This window comes from Ammospiza nelsoni, chromosome 1 (genome assembly GCF_027579445.1).
Source record: "Ammospiza nelsoni isolate bAmmNel1 chromosome 1, bAmmNel1.pri, whole genome shotgun sequence".
NCBI classification, from domain to species: Eukaryota; Metazoa; Chordata; class Aves; order Passeriformes; family Passerellidae; genus Ammospiza; species Ammospiza nelsoni.
Genome location: NC_080633.1, coordinates 44,116,859 through 44,144,234, shown reverse-complemented (window position 1 = coordinate 44,144,234; position 27,376 = coordinate 44,116,859). Strand labels below are relative to the sequence as shown.

Here is a 27,376-nt window from a genome sequence, read left to right as displayed (position 1 = left end):
TTCAGAAAGGAGACTATCACAACATTTCCCTATTGCAAATAAGAAGGAAATATGCTTAAAAATCAAACCAAACAATCTCAAGGAAACAATTTGAAGCATCAGCCCCACTCCATGTTTTCATGACAGCTCATGAAGAAGAAATGTTAGGCAAAAATACTAAGAGGGTTTTCTTCATTATTTCTTTCTTGTAGGGTGTGGGGTTTAAGGATTTCATGCATCTGGGATGCTTTGAAAATAGAAAGTGGGACGGGAAACACTATTTCCTAGTATGTTTTTTCCCTCAGGGTTTGTTATTACAGAATTACAGCATTTGCAGAGCCCAGTTTTATGACTTTTCTTGGTTTTTTCCATCATTAAAAATGCTCACAAAGCACAAAACAACACTAAGTTGCGTAGAATATGAAAAAAGAAAGCAAACCAAACAAACTACAGTGACACAGTTTAATATTTTACATTGTTTTGTTATCTTGTTTTCTTGTTAGTGGTGAAAATGATGAAGCAAGTTGTGATCAGTGTCTCAAAATGAAATGTAAACATCTGAAGATGTTCAGATTTTTGGTGTGTTCTATTTAAACAAATTATGTATAAAGATTTTCAACTGAGTATTTTTTCTATTTTATTCAGAGATAAAGATGACAGGCTTTTAGTACTCATTAAATATCTAACTCTTGGTTCTACTCAGCTCTTACTGTTAGGCTTTTCCAAAATAGACTTTAAGGAGTTTATGGTTCTCTTTAACCTTATTGTTAAGATAAAAAACTTTTAAACAACCCCAAACTTGCTTCTAATTACTTCATATTTGTGTAATAACTCTTATTTTTTCTAATTTTAAAATTATCATAGAACCATAAAATAGTTTGGGTTGTAAGGGACCTGAGAGAGAGCCTGGTTCCAACCTCTCTCCATGGCCAGGAGCATCATCTAGTAGGTCAGATTGCTGAGGTCCCCATCCAGCCTGGCCTTGGACACTTCCAGGGATGGGGCATCCAGAGCTTCTCTGGATAACCTGTTCCAGTGCCTCACCACCCTCACAGCAGAGAATTTCTTTCTAATATCTGAAAAAGCAGAGATTTAGGTTAAAAACCTGTTCCTCTTGTCCTACCACTCTCTGCCCATGTCAAAACTTGCTGTACTGAAAGGCCACAATTAGGTCTCCATGGAGCTTTCTTTTCCTCAGGCTGAACAGCTTGGTTTGTTGAACTTCTTCATGAGGTTCTTCTCATGGGCCCACTTCTCAGGCTGGTCCAGGTCCTTCTGGATGGCATCCCATCCTTTTCTTGCTCTGCATCAACTGCACTGCTCTGCTTGGTGTCATCTCCAAACCTGCTGAGGATGCACTCGGTCTTGCTGTTTATGTCACTGATAAAGATGTGATAGGGCTGAGATACCAAGACAGAGCCCTGAGGAGCACCCTTTGCCATCAGCCTCCACTTGGCCTTGGAGCCATTGACCACAACTCCAGCTGCATCAGTCCAGCAACTTCTTCATCCAAAATATAGTCCATACTTCAAACCCATGTTTCTCCAGTTTGGAGATGAGGATATCATTCAAGACTGTGTCAAAAGCTGTGGTATTTTCTGGGGTCTCCCATGGCAGGAAGGAGTGAATCTGACTCCATGTTCTTAGAAGGCTAATTTATTATTTTATTATATTATATTAAAGAATACTATACTAAAGCTAAACTAAAGAATAGAGAAAGGATACAGACAGCAAGTTTAACAAGAATGATAATGAAAAATTCATGACTCTCCAGAGCCTTGACACAGCTGGACATGACTGGTCACTAAGTTAAAACAATTCCCATGAAACCAATCAAAAAATGACCAGTTGATAAACAATCTCCAGATCACATTCCAAAGCAGCAAACACAGAAGAAGCAATCAGATAATTATTGTTTTCATTTCTCTCCGAGGTTTCTCAGCTTCCCAGGAGAAGTCGTCCTGGTGAAGGGATTTTTCAGATAATATGACAGTCACAAAAAGCTTTAGAGAAGTCCAGATAGATTACAACAATTGGCCTTCCCTTGTGGACTGTTGCCACCACTTTATCATGGAAGGCCATAGGATTGGTCAGGCAAGTTTTGTCCTCAGTAAAGGTGTGCTGGCTGTCTTGGATCACCTCTTTGTCTTGTATGTGCCCTAACATTTCTTCAAGGGGATCTTCCCAGGCACAACGGTAGGTTTGCTGGTAGTTTTCATTCTTTCCTTTTTAAAAGCAGGAGTAGTTTCCCTTTTTCCAGTCACCAGGAACTTTACCTGACTGCCATGACTTTTCAGATATGATGGAGAGAGGCTTGGCAACAACATCATCTAGTTCTCCCAGGACTTTGGGATGCATCTCATCAGGCTCTGGGGACTTGTGTCTGTTCAGTTCCATCAAGCCCCAGACCTGCTCTTGGCTTACAGTGGGAGGAACATTGCTACCCCAAACCCAGCCTAGAGGTTCAGGGACTAGAAAGCTATGGGAAGCCTGAATTATACTCCTAAACCATTGACCTGGATTGAAGCAGATGTGCTTTCTGGCTTTCATTTGTCAGGAAACATTTGTCTTTGCTTGCAGGGTCAGGTGAATACAGTATTAGATTTTTAATTGGCCACTGAACCAAGTAACCATAAATGCTTGCTTTTACAATATACAAATTGTATATTGTATACAAATCTTCATCTAACTTGTTAGTTATTTTGAAAGAACAATGATTTACTTTTTTAAAGATTTGGGAAAAATATTTCTGAAGTAGCTTTCATGGCAGCACAACAAATAGGTGGCCTTAAAAGTCAATAGGAAGGATTGCTGGTCCTTAAGTGCATGGGCTAGTGGTTAGAGGACTTTCTGTGGGTAAATTGAAACTTTCCTTTTTCTGTAAAATGTTTGTACTTGGAGCTGGGCCAGAGGACAAGAGAACTGCCTGGATTCCCTGCTCAGCTGGCTGCAGCAAGGAGAAGAGACGCAGTGCCTCTGCTTCAGCCTGGTTTCATGTGCTGCTGGAGTACATCACTGGCAGGGGCACGCTTACTGAGGCAGCATCAGTTAACTGCATTAATAGCACTGGTGTTAGGAACAGAAGTGTTATTCAATTTTTAGTTGAAGGGATTTAGCAAAGTGAGTGGAAATGACGAATAACTTGGTGTGTCAGAGGGACTGAAACTCTGGGTTATTGGGTTATTTATCTGAATAAACATTTTTGGTAGCTCTTACCCCATCCTATTCAACTTGTTTGGGAACCTCTTGCTATTGTGCAGGGTATTGTCAGCTGTCAAGGGCAGTGGTGACTCTCAGCTTCTTTTGCTCTTGTTCCTGTAGGGTGTTCTGGGAAAGCAAGGCTCAGGTATGAGGTATATCTGGGCAGCAATGCCAGGTGACAAATCTCCCTGTCATGGTCTTGCTTACCTGAGGTGTGCATTTGGGAGCTGCTTTTAACCCCCTGGGAAGGAAGAGCCAATATGAAAGGTTGGAACAGGAAGAAAAGGAAGGGACAATTAAAAAGAAAAACTGCCTTTGAAGTCACGCTTTGAACCAGCCCCCGAATTCCTACAACCATTGCATAAGTGTGGCTCCTCTGTGCTGTGGTGAATGACTCACAAACATTGCTGCTGTGCCTTTTCAAATCTGTGTAAAGAAGGGAAGTAATGCTGCTCCAGCTCTGCTGACTGGGAACTGAGGGCAGCAGGGTTATGGGATTTGTCTGTAAACATACAAGAGACCTGTGGCAGCACCAGAAGAGGGATGTCTGGACTTCCAGCCCAGCACATATGCTGACACAAAATGCTAAAAAACATTTTTCAGTATTTTGTGCATATTGGACAAAAAGAACAGAACGCTTGATCTCAAACTTTTGATTAATTTCTAGTCAAACAAATTGACAGGCAGAAATAGTTGCTTGTGATACATATTGTGCAGATATTCTTTTAGCCTACGCAGGGGCCCTTGTGGAAAAGTTACTGTTTATGGAGAGATTTAGAGCTATTTCTCTTCCATGCACTATTTACTACTTCAACTGAACTAACATCTATTAAACATTCATTCTAAGTACAACACCCTCAAGAGTCAATTTAGGTAAACTGCAATACCTCTTTCTAGGCTAAAAATTGCTCTGTGTAATGTATGTAGAAAAAAATCCATAAAATTATTTTTCCTGTTCCTTTCAGTCTTCATTATATTTTGAGATTTTTTTTTATGAGGTAGTAGTGAAGGAGGGAGAAAGCTCCTTTGTCAGCTGCATAAAGGGACAGTCAAATCTTTTATGTGTAAGGGGCTTTTGGAATGATGTCTTCAATTTTCTTTTCTTTTGAGTTTTGTATATTATTATGACTGCAAACTTTCACACTCCCATTGTCATAAACAATAGTCTTTAGAGCTTTGGCATTTTCCATCCTGGCAGCCAAATGGATGGCTAGAACAATGCTGAAGACAGTGACTTAAATCATGTTGCAATACACAGTTAGCCTGTGTGGTATTTACTTCAAATACTGTATACTATTTTAAAAGCATTGTGCCTGCAGCAGTGGGTGATGTCTGAGCATTAGCATTGCATTTGATTGCTCTTTGAGAAGACAAGCAGCTGCCTTGGGTTGAAGGTAAGAGAAGAGATGCTGCTGAGCTGAAAGCTTGTGAGGGTAGGAAGGAGGGTGATGCAGGTGAGACGTGCCTGGAGGTGTGGGTGTGGTGGGGAATGGGAGGGATGGAGTCATGGTCTGGGTTGGGTGTGGGTGGAGAGGGGGTTCTGGAGTCTCCTAACCTCACCCTGGTACCTTTATCCCTCTCTCTTAAAATTGGACTTTACTGTTCCTTTGGGTGTTACCAGATGTAAGGGATAGGTCATTAAGTGGCACACAGAACTGGTGCATGTCAGATTTGTGGAGGTATCAAGGAATGGAACAACAGCCCAGTGAAGTCTGGGAGGATTTTTTTCCTTAGTCTCTACTTTTTCTTTTTTTTTTTCTTTTTTTTTTTTTTTATGAGGGTGTTTTAAAGAGGCAAAACCAAAAATACAATTTTGGGACTTTGTGCAAGGATTCTTTGTTCTTTTAGCTGCAACAGTTGTCTGTTAAAGGTAATATTTACCTGTATTTCAATGAGTCCCTCCCCACCCTCCTCCTAATCAGCTCTTGCCAAGCACAGGAAGGGGATTCAAGTAACCAATACCAGCACCTAAACTTTGGGTCAAGGAGGGCTCTCAACTTACTTTGAGTCAGGCGAGCCAAACTAAGTCTTCCTGCTCATGCTCTGAGCTGCTAACTTGGCTGACTAAACTAACTCCAACGAAAAATCATTGGCTGCAAAAACGTTACGTTTTTGCACTGTTTGAAGTTGATTTCATCTGCAGGTACCTACCAGCACCATGTTTGTGTACAGGTCTGCAAGCAGAACAGATGTGTTGGATTATCCTAGTCTGCTTCAGTCTATATCTGTTAGACTCATTGAACCTGCTTTGCATGGGGAAGTGGGTTTGAATTAGCTCACTGGCTTTGCTGGAAGGAGATCAGGGAGTGCTTTTTATCCTCAGAGCCATAGGGAAGGGACAATGACAGGTAGCACAAGGATGTCTTGGTAGAGCCTGTGATTTTTTGGCCAGTTCATTTATCTTGCATCTATACAGGCTGAAGAGGTTAAAATGTGTAAAAGCTCAAGTTGGTCCTGACTCTGCTAGCAAGTCTGGCTTGATTTATACCTGTTATGACCATGGGAGAGGAATTTTTAAATTTGGTGTCCCAGCAAAGTCTTTTCATTGTAGACAAAGGCACAGTGTTGATTGTTCCACCTCATCTATCTTTGATTATTTTAGAAAGACCTGCTTAATAAGAATCTCCACTTACCAAGTAATGCAGCACTAGCTTGCTATTCTGGGTCCAGCTGAACAAATTTAAAGCTATTTTCAAGCATGCAAATCTATGTAAGAGATTTGTCTCTGTGAAAAACATCCCAAAAGCCCAGCCAAGTCCATTTGGCACCATGGCTTGAGAAACTGCTAATTGCTGGTGGGTTTCTCTGTAGTATACTGTCTTTGCTGGATTCTGGCAGTCAAACTGCAGTTTGCAGTTCAAAATGCAGATTTTATTTTATTTGTTACCTGTAGTTTTCTCACATGACGCTTTTGCCATCTTACTTTATGAAATACTCAAATTGAGTATTTTATAGGAGCCCTGGGAGCCCTATTTTCCCAGCTTAAAGTAATTTTTTATCTCCACGGGAATCAGTGGCACAACATTTAATGCCACATAAGAGTATAGCTGTAAAAGGTTTTTCTTTTTATTTTTCCCCTCTTCATCCTCCCTCTTATAAAGTATAAATTAATACTTTACTACATTGTAAAACAGCAGCTATTTGGAATGTTTATTTCAAATGATTTCATAAAATTCCTAGTTGTTTCATAATTTTGTTTTTCTATACATGAAGTATATTATAAAAAAAGTTAAATTACAGCAAGAAGTGAGAATGTTAGGTTAATGGAGCAGGACTTGGGAAACTCAAATTCAGGTTCCCCAACAGAGCTCCAGCTAATCACCCTATCCTGTTGGTGGTTTCTGTTTGAGGCTTTTTTGTTGTTGTCATGTTTTTTTAATCACCCTGATGATTAAAACCCATGGTGAGGGATAAAACACATCCTTCAAGTGACATGTTGAAAAGATGGTACTTAATTTTGGATCTTCCGTTTTGGAGACCATATATAAGTTTATCACCTGACCTCTCAAGCAAGTGGTGTTTCCCACCCAGTATTGTATGACAGCAATAACTTTAGCCACAGTGAGCAATGATCCAGTCAGTTTTCAGTATGTGTCTGTGAAAGGGTGTTAGTACAAGCAGTGTCTCAGAGACCTTATAGTCTTTTGTGTCATTATATTCATGGATTTTTTTTTTTATCCTAGTGTCCGGGAATGACATCCATTCTATATCTAATTTAGGAGTTTCAGGATTAATTTTTTCCATTCTTCACAGTACCAAATGATGTTCTCCTTCCCCTCCAGAGGGGTGCACAGCCTCTGTATTGCAGAGTCTATTGGGGCCAGGAATGCTGTCTTATATAGTACCACAAATAAACTTCCCAGGATGACTTTTGCACAGCACTCTACCCCATTCTACAGAGTAGTGCAGAGCTGTAAAATCGGCCATATAAGTCAAATCCCTGAGAGGTGCATTATTTTAATACCTCAATTTGCCATGAAAAATTGCCAATGCATATTTCCAGACCTAGTAATTCCTTTAAAAATTGGTTTCTCATTATCTACTTAGCTAAATAGCAATTTTACCCTTTTCCGAATATAAATCATTAAATTAGAATACGTTTAACATTTACCTCTTCCTGCATCCAAATTCCTTGAGGCTCAGGAGACCAGACCATGCCTGATGGAACAGAGCAATTCAGTAACTTGATTAAAAGGACTGGGCTGCTCAACAAATAGGCCCTGCAAAGGTCCTGTGTTGAGGCTTTCCTGCGCCAGCCTTTTAATTTCAGAATGACATTCAATAAGGGCAATAAATTAACTAATCAAAAGGACTTGCATGAGTGGGTTAGAGGTGCCTGAACTTGAACTGAGAAAGCAAGCACATAGATTGAACAGCAAGGATAATGTTCTTGTTCTCCTTTAAAAGGGCTATGTGTGCTGGGATGCCCATCATATCAGCACTTCAGAGGCATCTCTTTTGGAGGGAAACAGGGTCAAAACTGGGAGTTTCTAGGAACTTCCTTCTGCTCTACCATTTTCAAGTATTCACACCAGTATTTTCAGACTCCCCCATTTTCACATCCCCCACTTCACATTTCCAGTTTCTATACAAGATGCGCTGATAATAAGGCTGCAAAGCAATCAGTGCATTTCCAGAGCCAGAAAAAGATAAATTCGAGCATGACCACATTGCCAATCATGTTACTGTGGGAATTAGGAACAATTCTCCCCATTGTTATTCTAGAGGCAGTGCAATTCCATAGTATTAGGAACAGTGCATTAGTAACAACATTTACTGGACTAGTCACATAATATCCCATCATTATCTAGATGTGCCTTAAATGAGATGTGATACCAGACTTGAGCCATTCAAATACTGCCCAGAGCTCAGGAAGGGGTTTTGGACATGCACTGGGCACTCATGTTCCATGCTGACAGAGTCATCAAGGGGCAGCCACTGGTCTTTTGCATCCACCTCTTCTGCTGAACAAGGGAAATAGCAGTCCTGCTGGACCATAGGCCAAAGCAAGAACCAGGGATGAAAGCAGACAGAAATAATTGTGAGGAAACATGGACATTTTTCCGACTTGGAGGAGTAATTTCTGCCTTTTATTTAGTTGGTTTAGGTTTTTTTTTTAATAAATAGCAGAGCCCTACACTTCCTGAGTTACCGTGTTTCACTGCAGGACTGCTGAATTGCCCAGCTCTGCCTGCTGACAGCCAGCACACGTGCTCTCTGCTGCAGCCTCTTGCACAAATGCACAGGGAGCTCCTGGCACCAGCAAATTCCCTCCAGTGCACAGCACTGATGAGCCTCCATGTAAGCATCAGTGACCTGAAGCAGAGCTCTGCCTTGTCATTAAAAATTCATCTTGCATGTATTCTGTCTTTTAGAATTAGGCCTTTTAACAGCTCTCCTATCTCCATTTCTGATTCATGAACAGCATCTGACAGGTCTAGGATCCTCACCAAAACTGGCAAACCATAATCTTGAAAATTAAAAACAGCCCTTCCCAAAACTGCTTTTTCTTTTTAAAATACCCACCAGTCATAACATTAATTCAGCTACAACAGTTTGCATACTGTTTGTATTTTACTCACATCCATTAATGTAAAGGAGAATTAAATAATGTACAGGAGAGTCTGGCAAAAACATTCTTTGGACTCCATGCTCTTTTAAACAGCTTTTCCTTACAGATGACAGATTCAGGTCAGGAAAAGTCTTAAATGGGACACTATTGCCACAGATAACACTGTGAACAAGTAGTTAGTGCCCTTCCCCACCCTCACCACAACACACCCTCAAGAAGACCTGATTTAAACACATTTGTTTTCACAATGCTTTGGAAACCTTTAACAGAGGTTCCTTTTGCACTTCTATCTTCCCTGTAGTGTGTGTGTGGCACGGACCTGCAAACAAAATGCTGACTCTCAGGTAGTCACACTTGACTTTCTGTAACCAGCAAAGCAAGAGGAGTGGAGAAGAGTTGTGGAAACCTTTCTGAAGTAAAGCATCCAGAAAACAGGGAGGAAGTAGATACATACATTTACATCTATCCAAAAATCTCTTGGCACTTTACAAACTAGTAGTCTATAGGAGAGATCTGTTTTCCCATCATCTTATCCAATTTTCTCTAGACACAGTAACTTGAGATACAGCCCCTTGGATCTGTTTCTATGGCTGCCAGAGATGAGAAAATTAATCATTGTAGAAGTATTTTTCTGGTTTCTTATAAATCATTGTTACTATATCATCAGATCTTCCTTAGTCTAATATCTAAGCAGTGCCACGTACTGAGCTTTTCATTCAGCTGCTTCATTTTCTCCCAAGAGCTGCAAAAGTCTGGCTTAGCCTGTGAAAAACTGGAGGCGCATTAATGGCGCCAAAATCCAGACATTTTTCCACTAGGGGAGTGCAGTATAACAAATGTAACACTCAACATGCAATGAATGCCCCCCCTCTGTAAAAGGCAGCAACTTGAAGTGCTGATCCAGCTCCCAGCCCTTGCCTTAAGGACAGAATAGGTCACTGTGTACAAGAAGTTTGTTACTCTGCATCAGAATCGCTGAAGTTTAGAAGAGAGCCTATGATTTATTGTTGAGTCAAAGGCCAAACTTTTAAAAACTCAGAAATTATGATGCAACTTAAAATGAGCTCATTTCATCCATAGTAACTACATCTAAAGGTTACATATTCTCCCTATTGAAGTAAACACAGTAAGGCTTGGGCTTATTGGGTATGCTCAGCTGTTCATAATCGTTTTGTAACATTAGTTCAATATTTTCCTTTTTTGATATACTGTGAAGTTGAGATTGTTTTGCCAGGAGATCTTCTACTTGAAAATTTATGGACTCTTTTATGACATATTTCATGTATAGAAAAATGAAATTATGAAAGTATTAGGAATTTTAAGAAATTATTTTAAATAAGCTTTCAGAATTGCTGCTACTTTACAATGTGCTTGCAGTACTTCTTAAGGGGGAAGAAAAAGAACAGAAAAAAAAAAGTAATGACAAACCTTTTACAACTCCACCTCTATGTGGCCTTACATACTGTGCCGCTATTCCTGTTGAGATAAAATCTACTTTTAGCTGGGAAAAATAGAGCTCATGGAGTTCAATTTGAGCATTTTTACAAAGAAAGATAAATGGCAAAAGTGTCATGTGAGAAAACAACAGTTAGAAACTAAAGTCTGCAGTTTGACTGCCAGAATCCAACAAGCATGGTGTAATGCACAGAGTAGAGAACAGCAAAAAAAATCCTCCAGCGGTTAGTGAGAAGCTAGACAACCAATATTTTATAGACATTTAATTTAGACATTTAAAGACAACAATAGTTTGGGGCTGTCCCTAGCTCTTTAGTTAGTCTTGTCCTTAATTAAAGAAATAAAAGAAAATAGCAGTCACCTGAAGCTGATTGCATCAAGCTTCCACCAGCATCGAGATATTCATCAGTGCACCTTATGCTGTGACCCTAAGAGGAGGTGAGAGGCAGGTACAGGAGCAAAGTACCTTAACTGTAATTTTAACATCCTCTAATAGAAGTTATTTCTTGTTTAACTTGGGAGGACAAGTGTGAACAATTGCAAGCGACACACAGTTTGTCTCCATGACTCCTTAGAATTGTTTCATATTGAAGACTGCCATTCTTCTGAGGGATTGTACCTGTTCTGGAAGGCTTAAAATAGTCTAGAACTTCCAGACATCCCAGATCAGAAAGGGAAAATGAAATTAATTATACCAGGAGACTGTTTTGGGTTGCTGAATACGAAAATCTTTTTAGCAACCCCTCAACAAAAGAACACATAAAATATGGAGGAGTTCTACTTAAACCTACTGTGGAGTGTGCAGTCCTAGCTCTGGGGTCTTGATAGATCAATCAGTTAAAGTAATAACTTTTTAAGAAGAATTTAATGAATAAAGCACCTATATTAATATTTCTATTTAAGCCTGCCTAAGCCCTAGTTCTTGCTCATTCTCAGCATGAACGCACAAGTCACATCTCTCGCTAGAGTGCCTTAAACAGAGCTGGCAGAAATCACCTTTCTGATGCCCATTGTGTGACAAAGGCTTATCATGATTTTCTCAGTTTTCACTGTGAGCTCTGGCAGGAGAGGGCTGGCAGAACAGGAAGAGTATTGGGTCCTGAAAATTAATACCATCATCCTTCCTGAAAATGCTTTTATGTCCACAATATTAGGGGTTTGCTGATTGTCCAGCAATCCTCCTTGTTATAAAAGAACATTATGGCCATCCTACTTTAATTATTTAGGTTAGGAAAATAATTAGGATTTGTGCTTTAAAACCTCTCTGCACAGACATATGTGACTGAATAATTGATCAGGAAAGTAAATAGGAAACCTCTGCAAATGGTTCCACACAGTGCAAAGACAGAAGTATCTCTGCTGTGCAGATTTTGTGTAGGATCATTGTCATCTCATGACAACCAGAGCAAAGCTGGTAAAAACAGGGAAGTACATGGCTTTACTCTAAAGCTGTGTATAAACATACATATTCTCTTTCCACTGATGTTTCAGGCATGTGTCTAAGCTTGACATCAGTGAAAGCACTTTTCTCAGTAATGTTGTCTTGATGTGATTTTGCAGCAAAGGTCTGAGTATTCCAGTTATTGTTATTTGTAGGTCTAATGCATTAAGTATTTTCCAGGACAGTATTAAATTAAATATATGGTAGTCACAGCCTCTGCTTTACATATGCTTGTGTAATTCCCTTATCACCAGAGGTCAGTTGTCAGCTCCTCCTTGGTGTGTGGCAGACAGGGTCTTAGGAAATGCAAACACCAGAAAAAGAATCAATAAACTTGTCATATTATAGTCTGAAATTTTAATAAAAACGATGGGGAATACAGTGCAGTGCTATGGAACATATTCTGTACTGCAGCTAGATAAGAAATTATGAAAAGAACTATTGATCATTCTGAAGCAGACCCATTTCTTCAATGCTGTTCTTCTGAAGACACTGAATTTCTTCTTGAGAATCATGGCATTTGTTTGATTTTGTTTACTTTGTTGGGTTTTTTTTTTTTTTTTTTTTTTTTTTTTTTTGCTTGGGTTTTTTTTTTAACTACCTTTCCTACTGATTGAAATTTGTTGTGGGAGGAATTAAGGCTGATAATAAAATAAGGGGATATAAGGCTGATAATTAATGAAATAAGGGGATATAAGTCTGAGTAGAGCTTCATAATCAAGAGATGTTGGGAAATGATGAATAATGTTGCCAAAGGTTTCCTGCACAGAGTAATTGGGATAGAATAGGGTAGGGTCAGTTTGAAAGTAGCAATTTTCTAAGCATGTTTTTAAAGGCAAATATTAAAAAAAAAAAAAAAGCATGCCATCAGTTACAGAGTGTTTCACCTGCAAAATTATTCTGAAATTTTAAAACTAGGTTTTAGGCTTTTTAAATATTCCATCCTTTGGGTCTGACTAGATGACCTCCTGAACTCCCTCAAAGTTTTAACTGACTCTTCACCTTTTTTCCACAGGCCAAAACTATTTCTTAAATTTAATTTCAAATAGTTTTGTTTTCCAAGAGATTCTGTTCGTGGGGAATATGCTGCTTATTTTGAGCGGGTGATTGCATTTCCCTCCCTCGTAATAATAATGAGTGTGAATGGAAAGGTACAAGTTGAAGGAGGACTGCTAAAAACAGTGTCAATACTGTGGGTGGATAGTCAGAAGTTAAGATGAGATAACACTTGCATCAACTATGAACTGTTGTTTGGCACATCTTTGCTTGAAATCAATGGCAACTACATCAGCATTTTTTGGTCTTTATGTTTTTTCATATTATTTCAATTTATATAACCCACAAATTCACTTAAGCCTAGCAGAAATCTTGTTTCTAGGCAATCTGTAGTGCAATATCCCTAATTTTGTCATTCATTTTTGTATTTAAAATGTAACCCCACTGTTGACGTGTTATCAAGGTTTCTTCACTCAAAGGTCAACTCTCCCTGGAGTCTCCTTTTGTCTGGAAGATGACATATATTAAAATTTTATAACAGTTCCCACTAGTTTCAATCCCACAATCTTGGGATCAATGTGGCTGTCTTCTTCACAGCCTATCAAGTGCATCAAATGCCTTAGGTGAGCAATAAGGAGATTGGAATTAGGCTCTTCTAAGCAAGACTTGTTTGCATAAATGTTTAAACCTGGTCACAGGAGGGCTACTAAGGCTCCTTTCACTTCAGATGAAAGGAGCTGCCTACACTTTCACGTGTAATACAGCTGATATTTTAAAATAAGATAGAGCAAGGATGGGTGCACCTGGGTGCAGGGCTACACTTAGAACCATGATTTTTTTTCACTGCTCTTTGCACATAATTTAAAATAATAAGTAATCTTCTCTTAGTGTAAAAGTCACAGATATTAGGAAGAAGATCCAGATCATCCAAGAATATGCTTTCTTTGATTTGTGTGAAGAGACTGGCCTTGGTTGTCTAAGCAAGCTCTGTGGGTTGGCATTTGGTAGGAGTGGACTTGAGAACAGACACCAGAATCCCATTTGTCCTTCAGCCACTGTAAAAAGGGTACAAACAAATCATTGTGGCTGAAGAGCTGTATTTCAGATGTTTCCATCAGAATACTTTAGATAAGGTCAAGGCAATTATTTTTTTTCTATAGACTTACTCCACTGTGACTAACACAATGGCCTGGTGCCTCTGGAGACTATTATACCCCTGGACATTATTATGTGGATAATAAGATTACCTTAAAAGCTTGGAGAGTCACTAAATACATATTTTCAGTATAGGAAATTTTTTTCTCAAACAGCACGACTTTTCATAATTGATTGCATATTTCAAAATGTCAGGCAGCATCCTGCTAAGTTTATTGATGAATGCAATGGCTGAAATGTAATATTAAGGGGAAAAAATAACACAGCATCTAACAAACAAATCACGGTTTTCTTTTAAATCTCCTCTTGTCATGGGCTCTTTGAACGATGCTGCAATACATCTTTGAGAACGAATATTACAGCTCATTGAATATTTGTGAAGGATTAAGGTGTCTGTCCTCCTGGCCAGCTCTTTAACAGGGAGGATGTTGCCTGGGCCAAACCTCCATGATGAAACTGTTTGGATGAGCTGCTCCCCTTTACCTTTGTAAAGAAGCCAAACTGTCAAATACCTTACACTAAAAAGATTCATTGAGGTATGCTGTGATTGTGAAGGTTTCAGATAGCTTTTATCACCATCATTTGATCTGATGTGTGCCCCACTGGGACTGATTGATCATTTGCTGCTTATCAGTAGATAAGTGTGTGAGCTGGACTGAGTGGTACTGATTGAGCTGCCAGGGGCCATTAGAGAAACTTGGGACAATTCCAGCATTAGGTGATCCTGTGGTCTTATATAATGTGATTGCCTGACTGAGTAGGTCAAGTTATTTACCAAGTTGTTTTTTGGTTGGTTTATTTTTTGGTGGTTTTGGTTGGTTTTTTTTTTTTTTTTTTTTTTTTTTTTTTTTTTTGTGTATATGTGTGGTTTGGACTTTTAGTTAGGGGATGGGAAAAATAGTATCTTAACAGCTTTCTCACTTCATGCAAGTGTTAAGTTTTCCCAGCAAAATAAGCAAACATGGGCAAATGACTTCTTTCCAGTCCTCTGCTTCTGTGTTTATACATAACTCTAGACGTGCAACCTTCTGTTTTTGTGGATAAATGAGTAATTAAGAAAACCTAGAGAAAGACATGGGCATTGAATTTAGAGGTTCATTTCTTCAGAATATGGAGAACCTTTACAAAGTCCTGTGCAAATTGCTGAGTCACATGAAATTATTTCAGTCATTAATGCCAGCAGAAGTTCATCTCGGTGGATACTGAAAGCAAGTATAAATGTTATTTAAAAAAATGAAAGCACCGATAAGTTCTGAGGAGTTGGTTTTCTTCTGATGTATTGGGTGGGAGAGAGAAATGGCTCCCTTAATAAAGGCATAATCTGATGTTAACCTAAAACTTAATTTGTTTTCTTCAGAAAACATTTATGCTTGCCTTGCTGCAGGTTTCACAACACTGTCGTCAGCACCGAATATATTAATGAAGCTGGGATGCTATTTTGCATCACTTTACAATAAAAATACACTAAAGTTATTATTAAGTTCTTCTGACACTTCACAGTACATTTCTTCATTCAGAATTGCCTACTGACTTTAAAAAAAATTATGCTGGAATTTGTATTCCTTACTGCAAATGAAAGCCCAAACATTGCTGAAGTAAGGTTCCAAGAAAGTGACATTTTTATACCTTTAAAATAAAACACAATGGTCTTGTCTTTGAACAAGAATATGTTCTCTTTGTTGTAGGTGAGGGAATTTCCTCAGCCTTTTTTCACAGGAGAGATGTTCCATTCCTCTGAATGCCTCTGTCCATACTGCACCCCCTGAGGGACACCACTTGTCACTCATTTCCATCTGAACATTGAGCTGTGGTCACTACTGTCTGGATGTGACCATCTGGCCAATTCCTCATCTGCAAAACAGTCCATCAATCAAATCTGTATGTGTCCAGTGGAGAGAGAAGGATGTTTGGGGAACCCTGACAAAAGCCTTGCAGTACTCCAGACAGTTGATGTCCGTAGATCGTTTCCTTGTCCGCTGCTGCAGTCACTCCATCACAGGAGGCCACTGGGTTGGTCAGGCAGGACTTGCCCTTGGTGAGGCTGTGCTGCAGTCCTGAATCAGCTCCTAGGAGGATCTGTTCCAAGATCTTCCCAGGCAGAAAGGTTAGGCTGACAAGTTTCAAGGTCCTCCTTTCTACCCTTTTTAAAGATGAGTACAATGTTTCTCTTTTTCCCATCACCTGGGACTTCACCTGGTTGCCATGACTTTTCAAATACCATGGAGAAGGGCTTGGCAGCTACATCAGCCAATTCCCTCAGCACTCTGGGATGCATCTTTCAGCTCCCAGACTTATGTATGTTCAGATTCCTCAGGTTGCCACAAACCTGATCGCCTCTAAGAGTGGGCGGCACTTTGCTCTCCAATCCCTGTCCTGCCGGCCATCCATGTTAGAGATACAGGAACAGACTGCCAGTGAAGACTTGGACAAATAAAAGTCGAGTACCTCAGTTTTCTCCTTATCTGTTGACACCAATTAGTTCAAGTTTGTCTTTTTGGCAAAAAGGAGTGAGAACCATATTTGAGAAGAGAAACTGACAGATTAACTTCTGGAAAAAGGGGAGCTGTACACTAGGCAAGGAAGTTGGAAGGGCTAGGCAACATTTTGGTTGTCTTTGGAAAGAGCTTGGATGTGTAGGTGAGAACAGAGGAGAGATTGGTACTGTGGTAAGGATGAGGTCTGAGCTCAGATTCACGAAATAGAGTTCTTAAGGGTTAGATGGGATGATGATAGGGAGCCTCCTCATCAAGATGATTTGGGTGACAGGAGCAAAAGGCAAGGAAAGGTTTATTTTGAAAGCCTTGTGTTGTTCTTCCTCCCAAAACCCCACACAAAAAGAAATTTAAAAACCCCAAACAAAAACAAAAGAACTGTTGTGGAAGAGAGAGCAGAGTGGATTGAGAAGCACTCAAGACTGGAAGCTACTTAAGAAAGGAAATTTGGTAGAAGATTGGTGATGTTAGCTCAAATAAAGAGCAGAAATGGAAACTGAGCTAAGAGTAGAAAGGAGACAGGGCAGGCAGCAAACAGGAAGGATGCATAAATGAGCAGTGTATAGCTGTGCTACAGTCTGGAACAGGACCTGAGGTTTTTGTTTTTTTTCTTTGTATTGCTCTTCATCTATAATTCACAGCAGAGTTACCAATGAACAAACCCTTTGCTAATGAAATGCTTTCCTTCTATCACCTCTGCTGCTCTTGCTGTGCTCTCTGGCAGAAGAGCTTTTGCATTAATTACATTTGCTGCACAGGTCCCAGTACTGTATACCCATGCCAGCAGCCATTGTCTGGGAGCAACTGCTCCCCTGACAGGATCTGAGAGTGGATGGGCAAAGCTCCTTTGTACAGACCCCACTGCCATGGAGTGTGCTTTGGCACAGCCTTTGCTTTGCTATGGCCTATAGCAGACAGGAAAGTCTATTGCTGCTGTGAGGCTCCACTTCATCATGAGCAGGAGGTATCTGGGTGGTTAAAACCACTCTGTCTTGTTGATGCCTCTGTTTTGTACCACCAAGTGTTTGTTGGAGGGATTGTCTGCTAATGGTTGGCTTTCTGAATAACTCTGGCATATTTCATGTGGTAGCTCCCTGCTTTGAAAAGCAAAGCCAAGCCCTTGAGGGTCAGGAAATGCCAGAACAAAATATGCTGTATTAATTACTCAATTGAGCCTTCTAGTTTGTGTGTGTTATGACACTGGTTTTTATGAACTGTTCACATGCCTTTCTGTGACAGTGCTGAAACAGGAGAGTCTTTGCCATCTTTGGTGGCAATTCTACCACTCTTTTTGAGGGCAAATGGATTTGTGGGTGACTCACTCCTTAATTTGCCTGTAGGAAAGGTCAAATGGTGCAAAAGCGAGAGAATACAGGGACTCCTCAGCCTGTGATGTGAATGACATCTTCACATTGTCTTCAGTAGAGTTTAGACTGAGCTTCACATTCAGGCAAAATTTGGACTTGAATTTTTTCCTTTTCCAATGACTTCACTGATAGGAAGACATAAAAAAAGGATTTCAGCACAGCTCCCTTACTTTCGGAAACGTTTTTTCTTGTATTTTTTTTTCAGACACTAGGTAATATAAAGTAGTTTTGTATTAAAATATATTACTTAAAAATCTCATGTTTTGGTTTTTTTTTTTAAACATTTGGATGCTTTGTTGTTCTTTTATGCGATTATTAGACTTTTCCTTAGATGAAAAAACCCCACAAACAGTAAAGATTTATGTTCCAATCTAGTAATGCAATTTAAAGTGATGTAAAGGATCTTAAATTAGGTAAAAAAAAATCAATCCTTTTATAATCAAGGGAATTGCAAGGAACAAAGCATTTGGTTAGTAGTATAAGCTGTGTGTAATTGTGATGGAAGATTCACAATACTTAAGCCTTAGGAGAGAACGTTCAGGAACCTGGAAGTCTTTATAGTTTAATTAAAACATTATTGGTGTAAAAAGAAGCATAGAGTTATTCTGAGCTTTTTGAAAACAGTTGCTTCAGGAGAGTCGTTCCTCTGACACGTGCTTACTGCTTCCATATGTGTGTTCCCAGCTCCCTGTAAGGGTCTGATCTGCGTTCTCAGTGTGCAGCAGCTGTCGTGGTTTAACCCCAGCTGGCAGCTAAGCACTCCACAGCTGCTCACCCCAGTGGGATGGGAGAGGGAATTGGAAGAGTAGAAGTGAGCAAAACTCATGGGTTTAGAAGAAGACAGTTTAATGGGTAAAGTGAAAGCTGCACACACAAGCAAAGCAGAATAAGGAATCCATTTGCCATGGGCAGGCATGCGTTCAGCCGTTTCCAGGAATGCAAGGCTCCATCACATGTAGTGTTTGCATGGGAAAATGAACCCCATCACTCCAAATGCCTTTGCCTTCCTTCTTGCCCCTGCTTTATATGCTGAGCATGATGTCATATGGTATGGGATGTCCCTTTGGTCAGTGGAGGTCGGCTCTCCTAGCTGTGTTCCCTCCCAGCTCCATGTGAATCCCAGCCCATTTGCTGGTGGGGTGGTGTGAGGAGCAGAAAAGGCCTTGACTCTGTGTAAGCCCTAATAATAAAAAAATACTTCCCTGGTATTATCAACAATGTTTTTGCAAAACAAAACATAGCCTTGTGTGAGGAAAATTAGCTTAATCCCAGCCCAAAGCAGCACAGCACATCAGCTGGGGATAAGGCTCTCATATAAATCACTGGAACACCTTGATATATGAGGAAAAATTCTGTTTTGGAGAGGCACTAGAATCCTGCAGAAACATTCAAGAAATTCTCCTCCACAGCCATAAAATGATATTAACTGAGCAAATAGTTTTGAATGGATACTTTATGTGATGTCTCTCCCTGTGTTTGCAGAATGCCCATGAAGAAAGTGATAATGTGCTCAGTGTATTTGCTGTTCAACGAAATTTAAGCAGCAAACAGCATTCTTCCATAAACATTGATTTTTATTGCGTACTTGTGACCAGCCAGTGGATGATTTTTGTTATTTCTGGTTTGATTTTATATGGCCAAAATCTCATGGAAAAAAGGTTTTCTCTTAGACTGGCATAGAAAATAGCTGTTTTAAAGTTCTGTGGCTTGCTGCTCTTAAGGGAAAATATGGAAACATTTTTTCTCTTTTTTGAGTGAAGACAGGTAGGCCTGGTATAATTATGGTCATCTGTAGTATTCTTCACCATTTTGGAGCAGATGCAGATTCTATCCAGGGAAATTGACAGGATACATTTGACTCAGCAGTCCAGATCTACTTTTTTATTTGTGTTGGAGAAACGGAACATTAGGGCCACACTGTGTATATAGTTCTCTTCATTCCCCCTCTCTCCTAGTAAGTCATTCTAGACCAGCAGACTCTGCTGTCCGTAGCTGGCAGTAGGAGTGACATTGCAGTGCTGTCAAAAAAGATCGGGAAGCTGGCCAAGGTGGAGCTGGGACCGAAGGACTGTGAAAAGTTTGGCAAAGAAAAGTAAATAGAAAAGGCAAGTCAGAGGCAGACTCTTTCTAAAAGGGTTTAATGAGAAATATTGCTTACTGTGTTTTGTTGAGGGGAACACTGGCTTCTGGCTTCTCAAGAGCTTCAATCCTGCATGTTACATGTCTGAGCTCCCACTAGAGAGGTGTTGGGGACAGGAAAACCTTGCTGTTTTCATAAGTAATCTCTAATGGTCTGTGTCCTTTTCTTACCTCTCTCATGGCTTTTGTGGTCCTTTTGGACCATGCTCTTGCCACAGTGTCAATAATCCTACTGAATACCATAGAATAACTGGTCTAGGGGAATTAAAAGGTGCATTTTGGGTAGTTTGTGCTTTTCTAGAGCAATATACCTTTGGAAAAATACTGCCTGTATCAGATCTAAGCTTTTGGCTCTGGAGGTGACGAGAATTTTGACTGTGGTCAGTGTGGCTGTGGAAATTCCAACCACTCCACTTTCACTCCAAAAGGGAAGCAGTTGGTCCCTTTTGATAGTTGACGAGATGAGCTGTTGTGCCAAATAACTCTTTTTTAACCAAAGAGCATGTAGGTACAGCTGCTGTGTTGGCAGCAGAGGATAAAATGAGTATTCCAAATCTTTCCCTTGGGAAAGAACATTGGCTACTGGAAAAAGAATAGCTCCTCTTCAATTTCACAGGAGCTTGTTCTGTCGCAGCAACTGTGTATTTAGACCTCATATCCTCTCTGAAGACAAGAGTTGTGTGTGGTTTTGGTTTGGATCTTTTATTTTGAGGTAAAAAGGGAAAACTGTCTTTAATCTTACCTTTTGTGAGGTTTGTAAAGACTGTCCTGTTTTTGAATAGGCAGGGTCATTGTCTATCTTGTGATTATTTGGAGGTCATCTCTGAGTCCCTCAGGCAACAGGTTGATAAGTGAGATTCATTACTTTGTGTGGGGACTATGTTTTGAATTGGAATTAGTGGAATAGGATCCAGGGTAGTAATTTGTACCTAAAAATTTGCTCATCTAAGATGGAAAAGTATAGGAAATCCTACAGGTTGTTTGGGTAAACACAGACTGTGTGAAGGACAATGTGGAATTGGCCTTCCATGTGGTGATATTTTCCCTTATTTTAAAATTTAGGTTGTAGACTCCCCGTGATCTGCAGGGAAACAGCTGGTCAGAAGTGCTTCTTCCTCTCTCTGGGTCACTGGTACTTACAGGCATATTTGTGGTCTGCCTGTAATCAGACAAGGGTATATGGGCATTTGTGAGCTTCTCTGAGCAGTGGTAGGAATGAACTGGACAGGCACAAGTGAGTGCTAATAGTTTTGTAGTGCAACAGCACCAGCTAATATGTCTCTCCTATTTCTACACCCTTTCTACCATAAATTGTGTTACCCAAATGTTTGAATTCTGATAGTAACGGTGCTATATGAAGCCAAAACTTAATTATCTGAGGGATTTGCCTGTGTCTGTGTGGTTTGACCTTGAGTGACAGCTGTGTGGGATATTTGAGATAAGTGGTAAAGGAAAATAAAGCAGAAAGCTTACAACTAGAAAGGACAGAGACTAGAATGACATGACAAAGTGTAGCATCCATCAGTAGTTTTCTCAGCCTAGTCTTCCATCCGACCAGGATAGAAGCAGGACCATTCCATCCTTGTTAACACGTAGGAAAAGTGAGGAGCAGTGTCGTCTTTGAGTTATTTGCTCTTTGGAAATGCCAGGTCCTTGGACACAGAGGTTGGTGGTTGAGAAGCTGAGGTGCAGTTTGGCATTCTGCATTGGGGTGGTTTCAATCAGCTTACTCTCTGGGTAGTCTCTTGCACCCTCTTAGAACAAAACACATTATTTTCTTCAAATGTAAAGAAGTGCTCAGTTTCTCTTGATGTCAGGTCCTGATTTTGCTGACCCAGTGGTGACAGGTACTTGCCAGTTCAGTTCTGGGTAAGATCATGTCAGACAGCTGGCTAAGCCAGGCTAGATTGAAGTGGTTTCTTCTGTCCTGTGTAGAGCAGGGTTTCCTCTCATGGAAGCTGGCTGACTGCTGCCTGTTAGGTAAACAATGCAGTTTTACACATTTGCTTGGGATCTGTACACACTAATGTGTATTTTACTGTAAATGAGGAAGACATTGGAGTGACAGAACAGGGATGAGTTCCTCCCACTTGGGGTCTGTGCTGTGTCAGCTTAGGAGTTTTCAGCTTGTAGGTGCTTGAGGGGCAATATCAAGGGTTCCCTGACTTTAGGTCATTATAAATGAAGGGTGAGCATTTCCTGTACAATTGGCACAGCTTAAATAAAAATATTTTATACATGGCAAAAATCGAAATGCCTGAGTAGTGGGTGAGAAATGGAGTGATATTTGAGCAAAATACTTTGAGTTTTCATGCAGCCAGATTAAAAAGATCATTTTGTGGCCTTTAACCTTTACTAGACTAAACATAGCATAATCAGAACTTTTTTTTGTTTTTACTTAAAGCTGTTTTTGAGGTATCATTTTCTGATTTTTTCTTTGACAGAAATCTTTTGTGTGATCCTCTGTCTAATCCTAAGGATTGTATTCTCTGCTTTTAGATGGGGACAACAAAATGAGGTTTTGATGTCTTGGAGCTTTTATCTTAGTGTAGGGGAGTTTGAGGCTATTGTTTTGAAAAGTACAAAACATGAGGCAATTTTTAAGGATAAGAAACAGAAGATGAGAATATTGGAAATAAGGCAATAGAAAATACAGTATCTTCAGTGAGCTGTCTCTTTTGGTTATTGCTTTAAAAACTGGGGAAAGGCAAGGACAGCATCCAAGAGAAAACACAAAATCCAGCAAAGTTAAAAACTGCTGTATCTGTGGCAATTAAGAAACCCATTATATTGATAACAGACTAAGAGGCTTTACCAGAGTCTGTTTCAGTAAGTTTGTCACCAAACTACTTTTAATTTTCCTACATTACAATTTCACGTAATGGGCAGATATGAAGTGTTTTCATTTTGGACAGCAGGTTGAAGCTAAGACAGAAATTTTTCTAGCAGACTACTAAATTTCACATAATAAGAAATACTAATTGTACTGGACAGCAGATAGATAAAATGAGGAAACAAAAAAGGTTAGAGCCATTAAAATTGGACAGCAATTTTTATTAAAACTTTATTTTGAAAATACGGCAAACAGAAATTAGAATCTATTTTGAACAGCCAGGAAGTAAAAGCAACATTTAATATTTCATTTTCTCAGAACAATCTTTGAACGAAATTCTGAGGGGGGAAAGAAATCTTAAAATACCATTTGTCTGAGTTCAAAATGTGTTCACTGACTGAAAGGACTTACTCAGGAATTCAAAATGCCAAGGAGTGAAAGATAAGGTTTATAACATTCCTCCCTATTTATCATTATGTTTTATTAAGCCACCTTTCTGCTATGGCACATCATTATAGCAACCAGACTAAACTTGCAATAATTTGTATAACCTTTCTTGAGTGTCCCTTGAAGAAATGCATGGGAAGTACTACACCCCCATTAAAGATGTTTGTCTCTGTATTAATAGTTACTCTGTAGGCAGTGTGTAAGTGAGGTGTTCAAGAGCTTGCATTTGTGTTGGTAGAGTTTGACCAGCCAAAGTTTTCATTGCAAATGCCTTTCTGAAAAGCCAGTTATGGATGCAGGTCCCAGCTGGAATATGCTGCTTGTTTAACGTAACTATGGTCTTTTACACCCTGCCTTCTGCCCATAACACGCTGGAAATTGCAGTGATCTTTCTCCTTTTTAGTCCTAAATTATTTTAACTGAGTTAACCAGACCTTCTGACACACTAGCTAAGTCAGTGAAGGGAGTCTTGGAAGGATCCTGGCTTTGTTCAGTGTTAAAAGGAGGAGGCTAAAGGAATGTGATCTTAATGCTGTCATCTGAGAAGATGCAGCCAGGGTTCTCTTGGAGGAACAGTGGTAGGATGTTTGGCAGCAGGCATAAATCCTAACAAGGAAAACTGACAATAAATTGTCAGAGATGGTGGTCAAGTGCTGGAATAAAGACCCAGAGAGGTAGTGGGATTGTCATCATTGGAGACTGCCAGAGCTCATCTGAACAAGATTTGCTTTGAGCTTTGATGGGAAATAGAAATTCCCAGTGGTCCCTCTCAACCTAAATTACTCTTACTAGACAACTGGCCCATGTTAACTGTACTGAAGGCCCAGTGCAGTTTGACTGCAGCACTTGTCAGATGTTGGAGTGACAGAATTAAAGAACTCCTTTGTGGTATCACTGAGAAACATGATGTAGGTGTATTCAAACTGCTCTGAGAGTTTTCTTGGGCAGCCTATTTTCTTGGGCAAGCCTTCCCCTGAAAGCATAATCTTGGCAGAGGTCTGAAATGGTTGCAGGTTACTTACCACAGATGGGAAAACATGGCTGCTTGGAGGCCAAAAAAGGGGAGGAATGGAAAAAGCAAGCTGAAACTTCACACTGGAAGTAGCTAAATAAGAAATGCCGCAGTAATCATTTGACTGAAACAGTTTTCTTAGCATGTTGTAAAATGCCCATATTCTTGTAAAAGGTAAAATTAAAAGCCAGCACAGGTAGGAAATTTAATTGATGTCAGGCTTTCTAGCTTATAATAAAAATCTCATGACATGAGAAGAACTGGCATTTTCCTACAGCAAGTAATAAATATTTTCCTGTGTTATTCCTACCTTCAATTAAGTTAATGTTTAAGATGCCTCTATGTGCTTCATTTAATAACATATTACACAAGTGAATAATCTGAAGAATTCTTCAGTGAAATATGGAAATAATATTTGTGTAACATCAGCAAGTTAACATCCTATTTTGATGTATTGCTCTACACTTAATATCCCAGCTCGGTCTTTGTTGATGTATTTACTCTGAAATTGAAGCAATTTAAAACACTAAATGGAGTGACTCCATTTAGTCAGTCTCATTACAGACTTAATGCAACAGCAGTCAAGCACCTCATTATTGTATAACCCAATTTTTGTGGAGGGCAGAAATTGTAGGTAAAATTTACATGTTGACTCCAGAGCATAAAGACTGCCATGCATCATTCACTGGGTCAGGTCTGAGTTGCTGTAATCTTTGTACTTGGAAAATAATGCTTATGACTGAAACACCAAAATTCTTGAAAAAATGCATATATTTTCAAAATGTTTTAGAAATGTTTACTACATCTTTTCCACAGGTATCCAAGCGTTGTTTTGATACCATAAAGATGTTACAAAGGCATCTGTCACTGAAATTTTGATGGACATGCATTGGGTGGGCTGAAATGTGAGGACATGCATTTGCTATAACCCATGTTCTCTATTATTAATTTCTATGATTTTTTTGCTTCTTTTCCTCTCAAAGCACCTTTACCTAAGGCAGTTGCTGACAGCAGAGAAGAAAATAAAAGCACAATCTTCTACTAATTAAAAGGAACAGAAATGAAGATCTTGGTTTCCATACTTATGAAGGGCTTTTCAATCTCTTCATTTTGGAGTTAACCTATACTTGTGTACGCGGAAACATGTTCATGCATTAGACCAGTAATTATATGAAATTATGAAATTATAATTATTTTTAAGTTATGAAAAATATCTTTGACTATTGGATCTATTTGCACTGGATCACTGCAGATCAGGAATAAGACATAGATGAGCACACAGAGCACGGGAAATGCCTTATGTCACTGAAGAAGTCAAAGATCAATTTGAACATTTTTTATTGGTACAGTTGCATTCAAGTTACTGCCAACATGCATTTTCCTAATTCTAAATATATGCAGGTATAAAGGAGCCCAATGGCTATCCATTCAGGGTTAAGAGAGATATAAATACTTGGAAAAGGAAGACATTGCCTTGTGCTCTGAACAACAAAAAGCATGTTCTAAATTTTGTGGCATCTCTCATGGAATATTTGGGACCCAGTTAAGTCATCAACACTCATTTTTGGCATGGTGAGATATCTACAGAGTCTAGTTCTACTCTTCTATGCTCTTAGGAAATATGGTGACTCTGCCTTACAATTCCTTAGGTCCCTGATGCTTTGCAACTGTCTTTCAACAGACATTGTAAGAGAGTAGATAAATTTCTGTTTGAAGAGCAATCATACTCAGCAGAGGACAGGTGAGGGAAGGAATTAAGAGTTTCACAGGTCTGGAGAGAAAGTCTGGAAATAGCTTTCAAATCCCAATTAATACATAACTGTGCCTTAGATAATTTGACCATAGTCAAATTGCATTTGTGAAGTGGAAACATCTGTCTGGGACTTCAATACCAGCCTCTTGTGTCTCTTGTCCCTTGAGTGCCATCACTGCTTATAGGCATTATAGGCACTTATAGGCATTCCTTTCTCCCTGTTAACAGTGGGTGCTTCATGGACATTATTGCACCTTGTTTACATTTGTCCTTTAAAGACACACATCAATGCAGGTGAAGTCCTGTGCAATATGTGCCCAAATCTTAGGGGTATTGCTTGCCTAATGTGAATTGCATAAAATGTTCTCCTACCAGGCTGTGATGTCAAGACCAGCAGGTGTTCCAGTGTTTTTTGTGTGTGGCAGTAGGAATTCCATCAATATTGATTATGTGAGTTCATTTTTCTGTATGCATCATTTTAGGAACTGAGAACCCCTTCCCTCTGCCTCTAACTCTGTAATCACTTAAGGAACTGAATTTTTTATTTTGCCCTTTTGTTGTAAGTTTATGCTACCAAAGACAGATGGAGACTTGCAGATTTTAAAAGGAAGACATAATTATTTTGTATGCTCATAGGTTCCTTTTAAAAGTGCTTAAGGGACTTTTATCATGTCAGACAAAGTTTTATAAAAGACATTCCAAGTATCTTGCTTCTTCTCATCTTTATTACTGGTTGGCAACATAGATATTTCTCACACTTCAAGAATTCCCGCGGGAGAGAAACTCTTGAAAATTCTTGGTGGCTTGGATTTCTAGAGCTTGCTTTTGAAAGTGTTATTTAGCCAAAGTCCTGGCACTGTGTCAGAAGGAAGTAGGTCTCCTATAACATTGCTGACAAAGCTCTGTTGCTTCCAGGGCCCAGGTTAGGATCTCTGTGAGGCTGCGCTGTGTCCTGCCGCGTTAGGACCCATCTTTGGTAGCTCAGTAGAGCACAGATCCTGGGAAGCATGGACACGCCAGCAGAGGAATGGCACGCCACTGGCACCAGCGGCACATTTGGCACTGGTAGGACTTTTTGCTGACAGCATGCTGCAATTCTTTTGTGAATCAATTTGATACCAAAAATAGCTACTGGCTTTTTCAGAGACTGAGTCTATCATGGTGTGGTGGTACTGTGATTACAAAACACTCCCAGTATGGAGTAGGATAAAACTTCCTAGAGGAAAGCCAGAATAAACTAGTAGAAACTAAACCAGGAGAGAAATTAACACTCTCCATGTAAATATAATTTGGCTGTCATGGCTCTTCTCGTGCCTGCAGTTGGAGCTGCAATGTGATCATATCTCTTGCTGATTTAGCTGAGGCAGAGACAATGTGTGCTTGGCCTGAATCTCATGGGTGACTCTTCAAATATTTGATTGAGGGTTTTGGAAAGAAAATAGAAAGTAAGTAAATGACAAGAAGGCAGGAAAGGCTCAGGATCTACCTTAACTAGTGGTCCAAATCCCAGTGTGTTGTCCCTGAATCTCTGTTG

At 39.6% G+C, this 27,376-nt stretch overlaps 1 protein-coding gene across 2 annotated transcripts in view; it reads left to right on the top strand.

Moving 5' to 3' along the window:
- CPNE4 (copine 4) overlaps nt 1–27,376 on the top strand; it is a 229,248-nt gene that overhangs the window by 12,820 nt on the left and 189,052 nt on the right. The window contains exon 2 of one of the 2 annotated variants that reach the window (XM_059468789.1): nt 26,758–26,907. The exons of the other annotated variant lie outside the window; for it this stretch is intronic. Within the exon in view, the coding sequence (XP_059324772.1) occupies nt 26,850–26,907 (58 nt within the window). The 5' untranslated portion in view covers nt 26,758–26,849. The remainder of the gene's footprint in view (nt 1–26,757; nt 26,908–27,376) is intronic. 2 annotated transcript variants of the gene reach the window in all.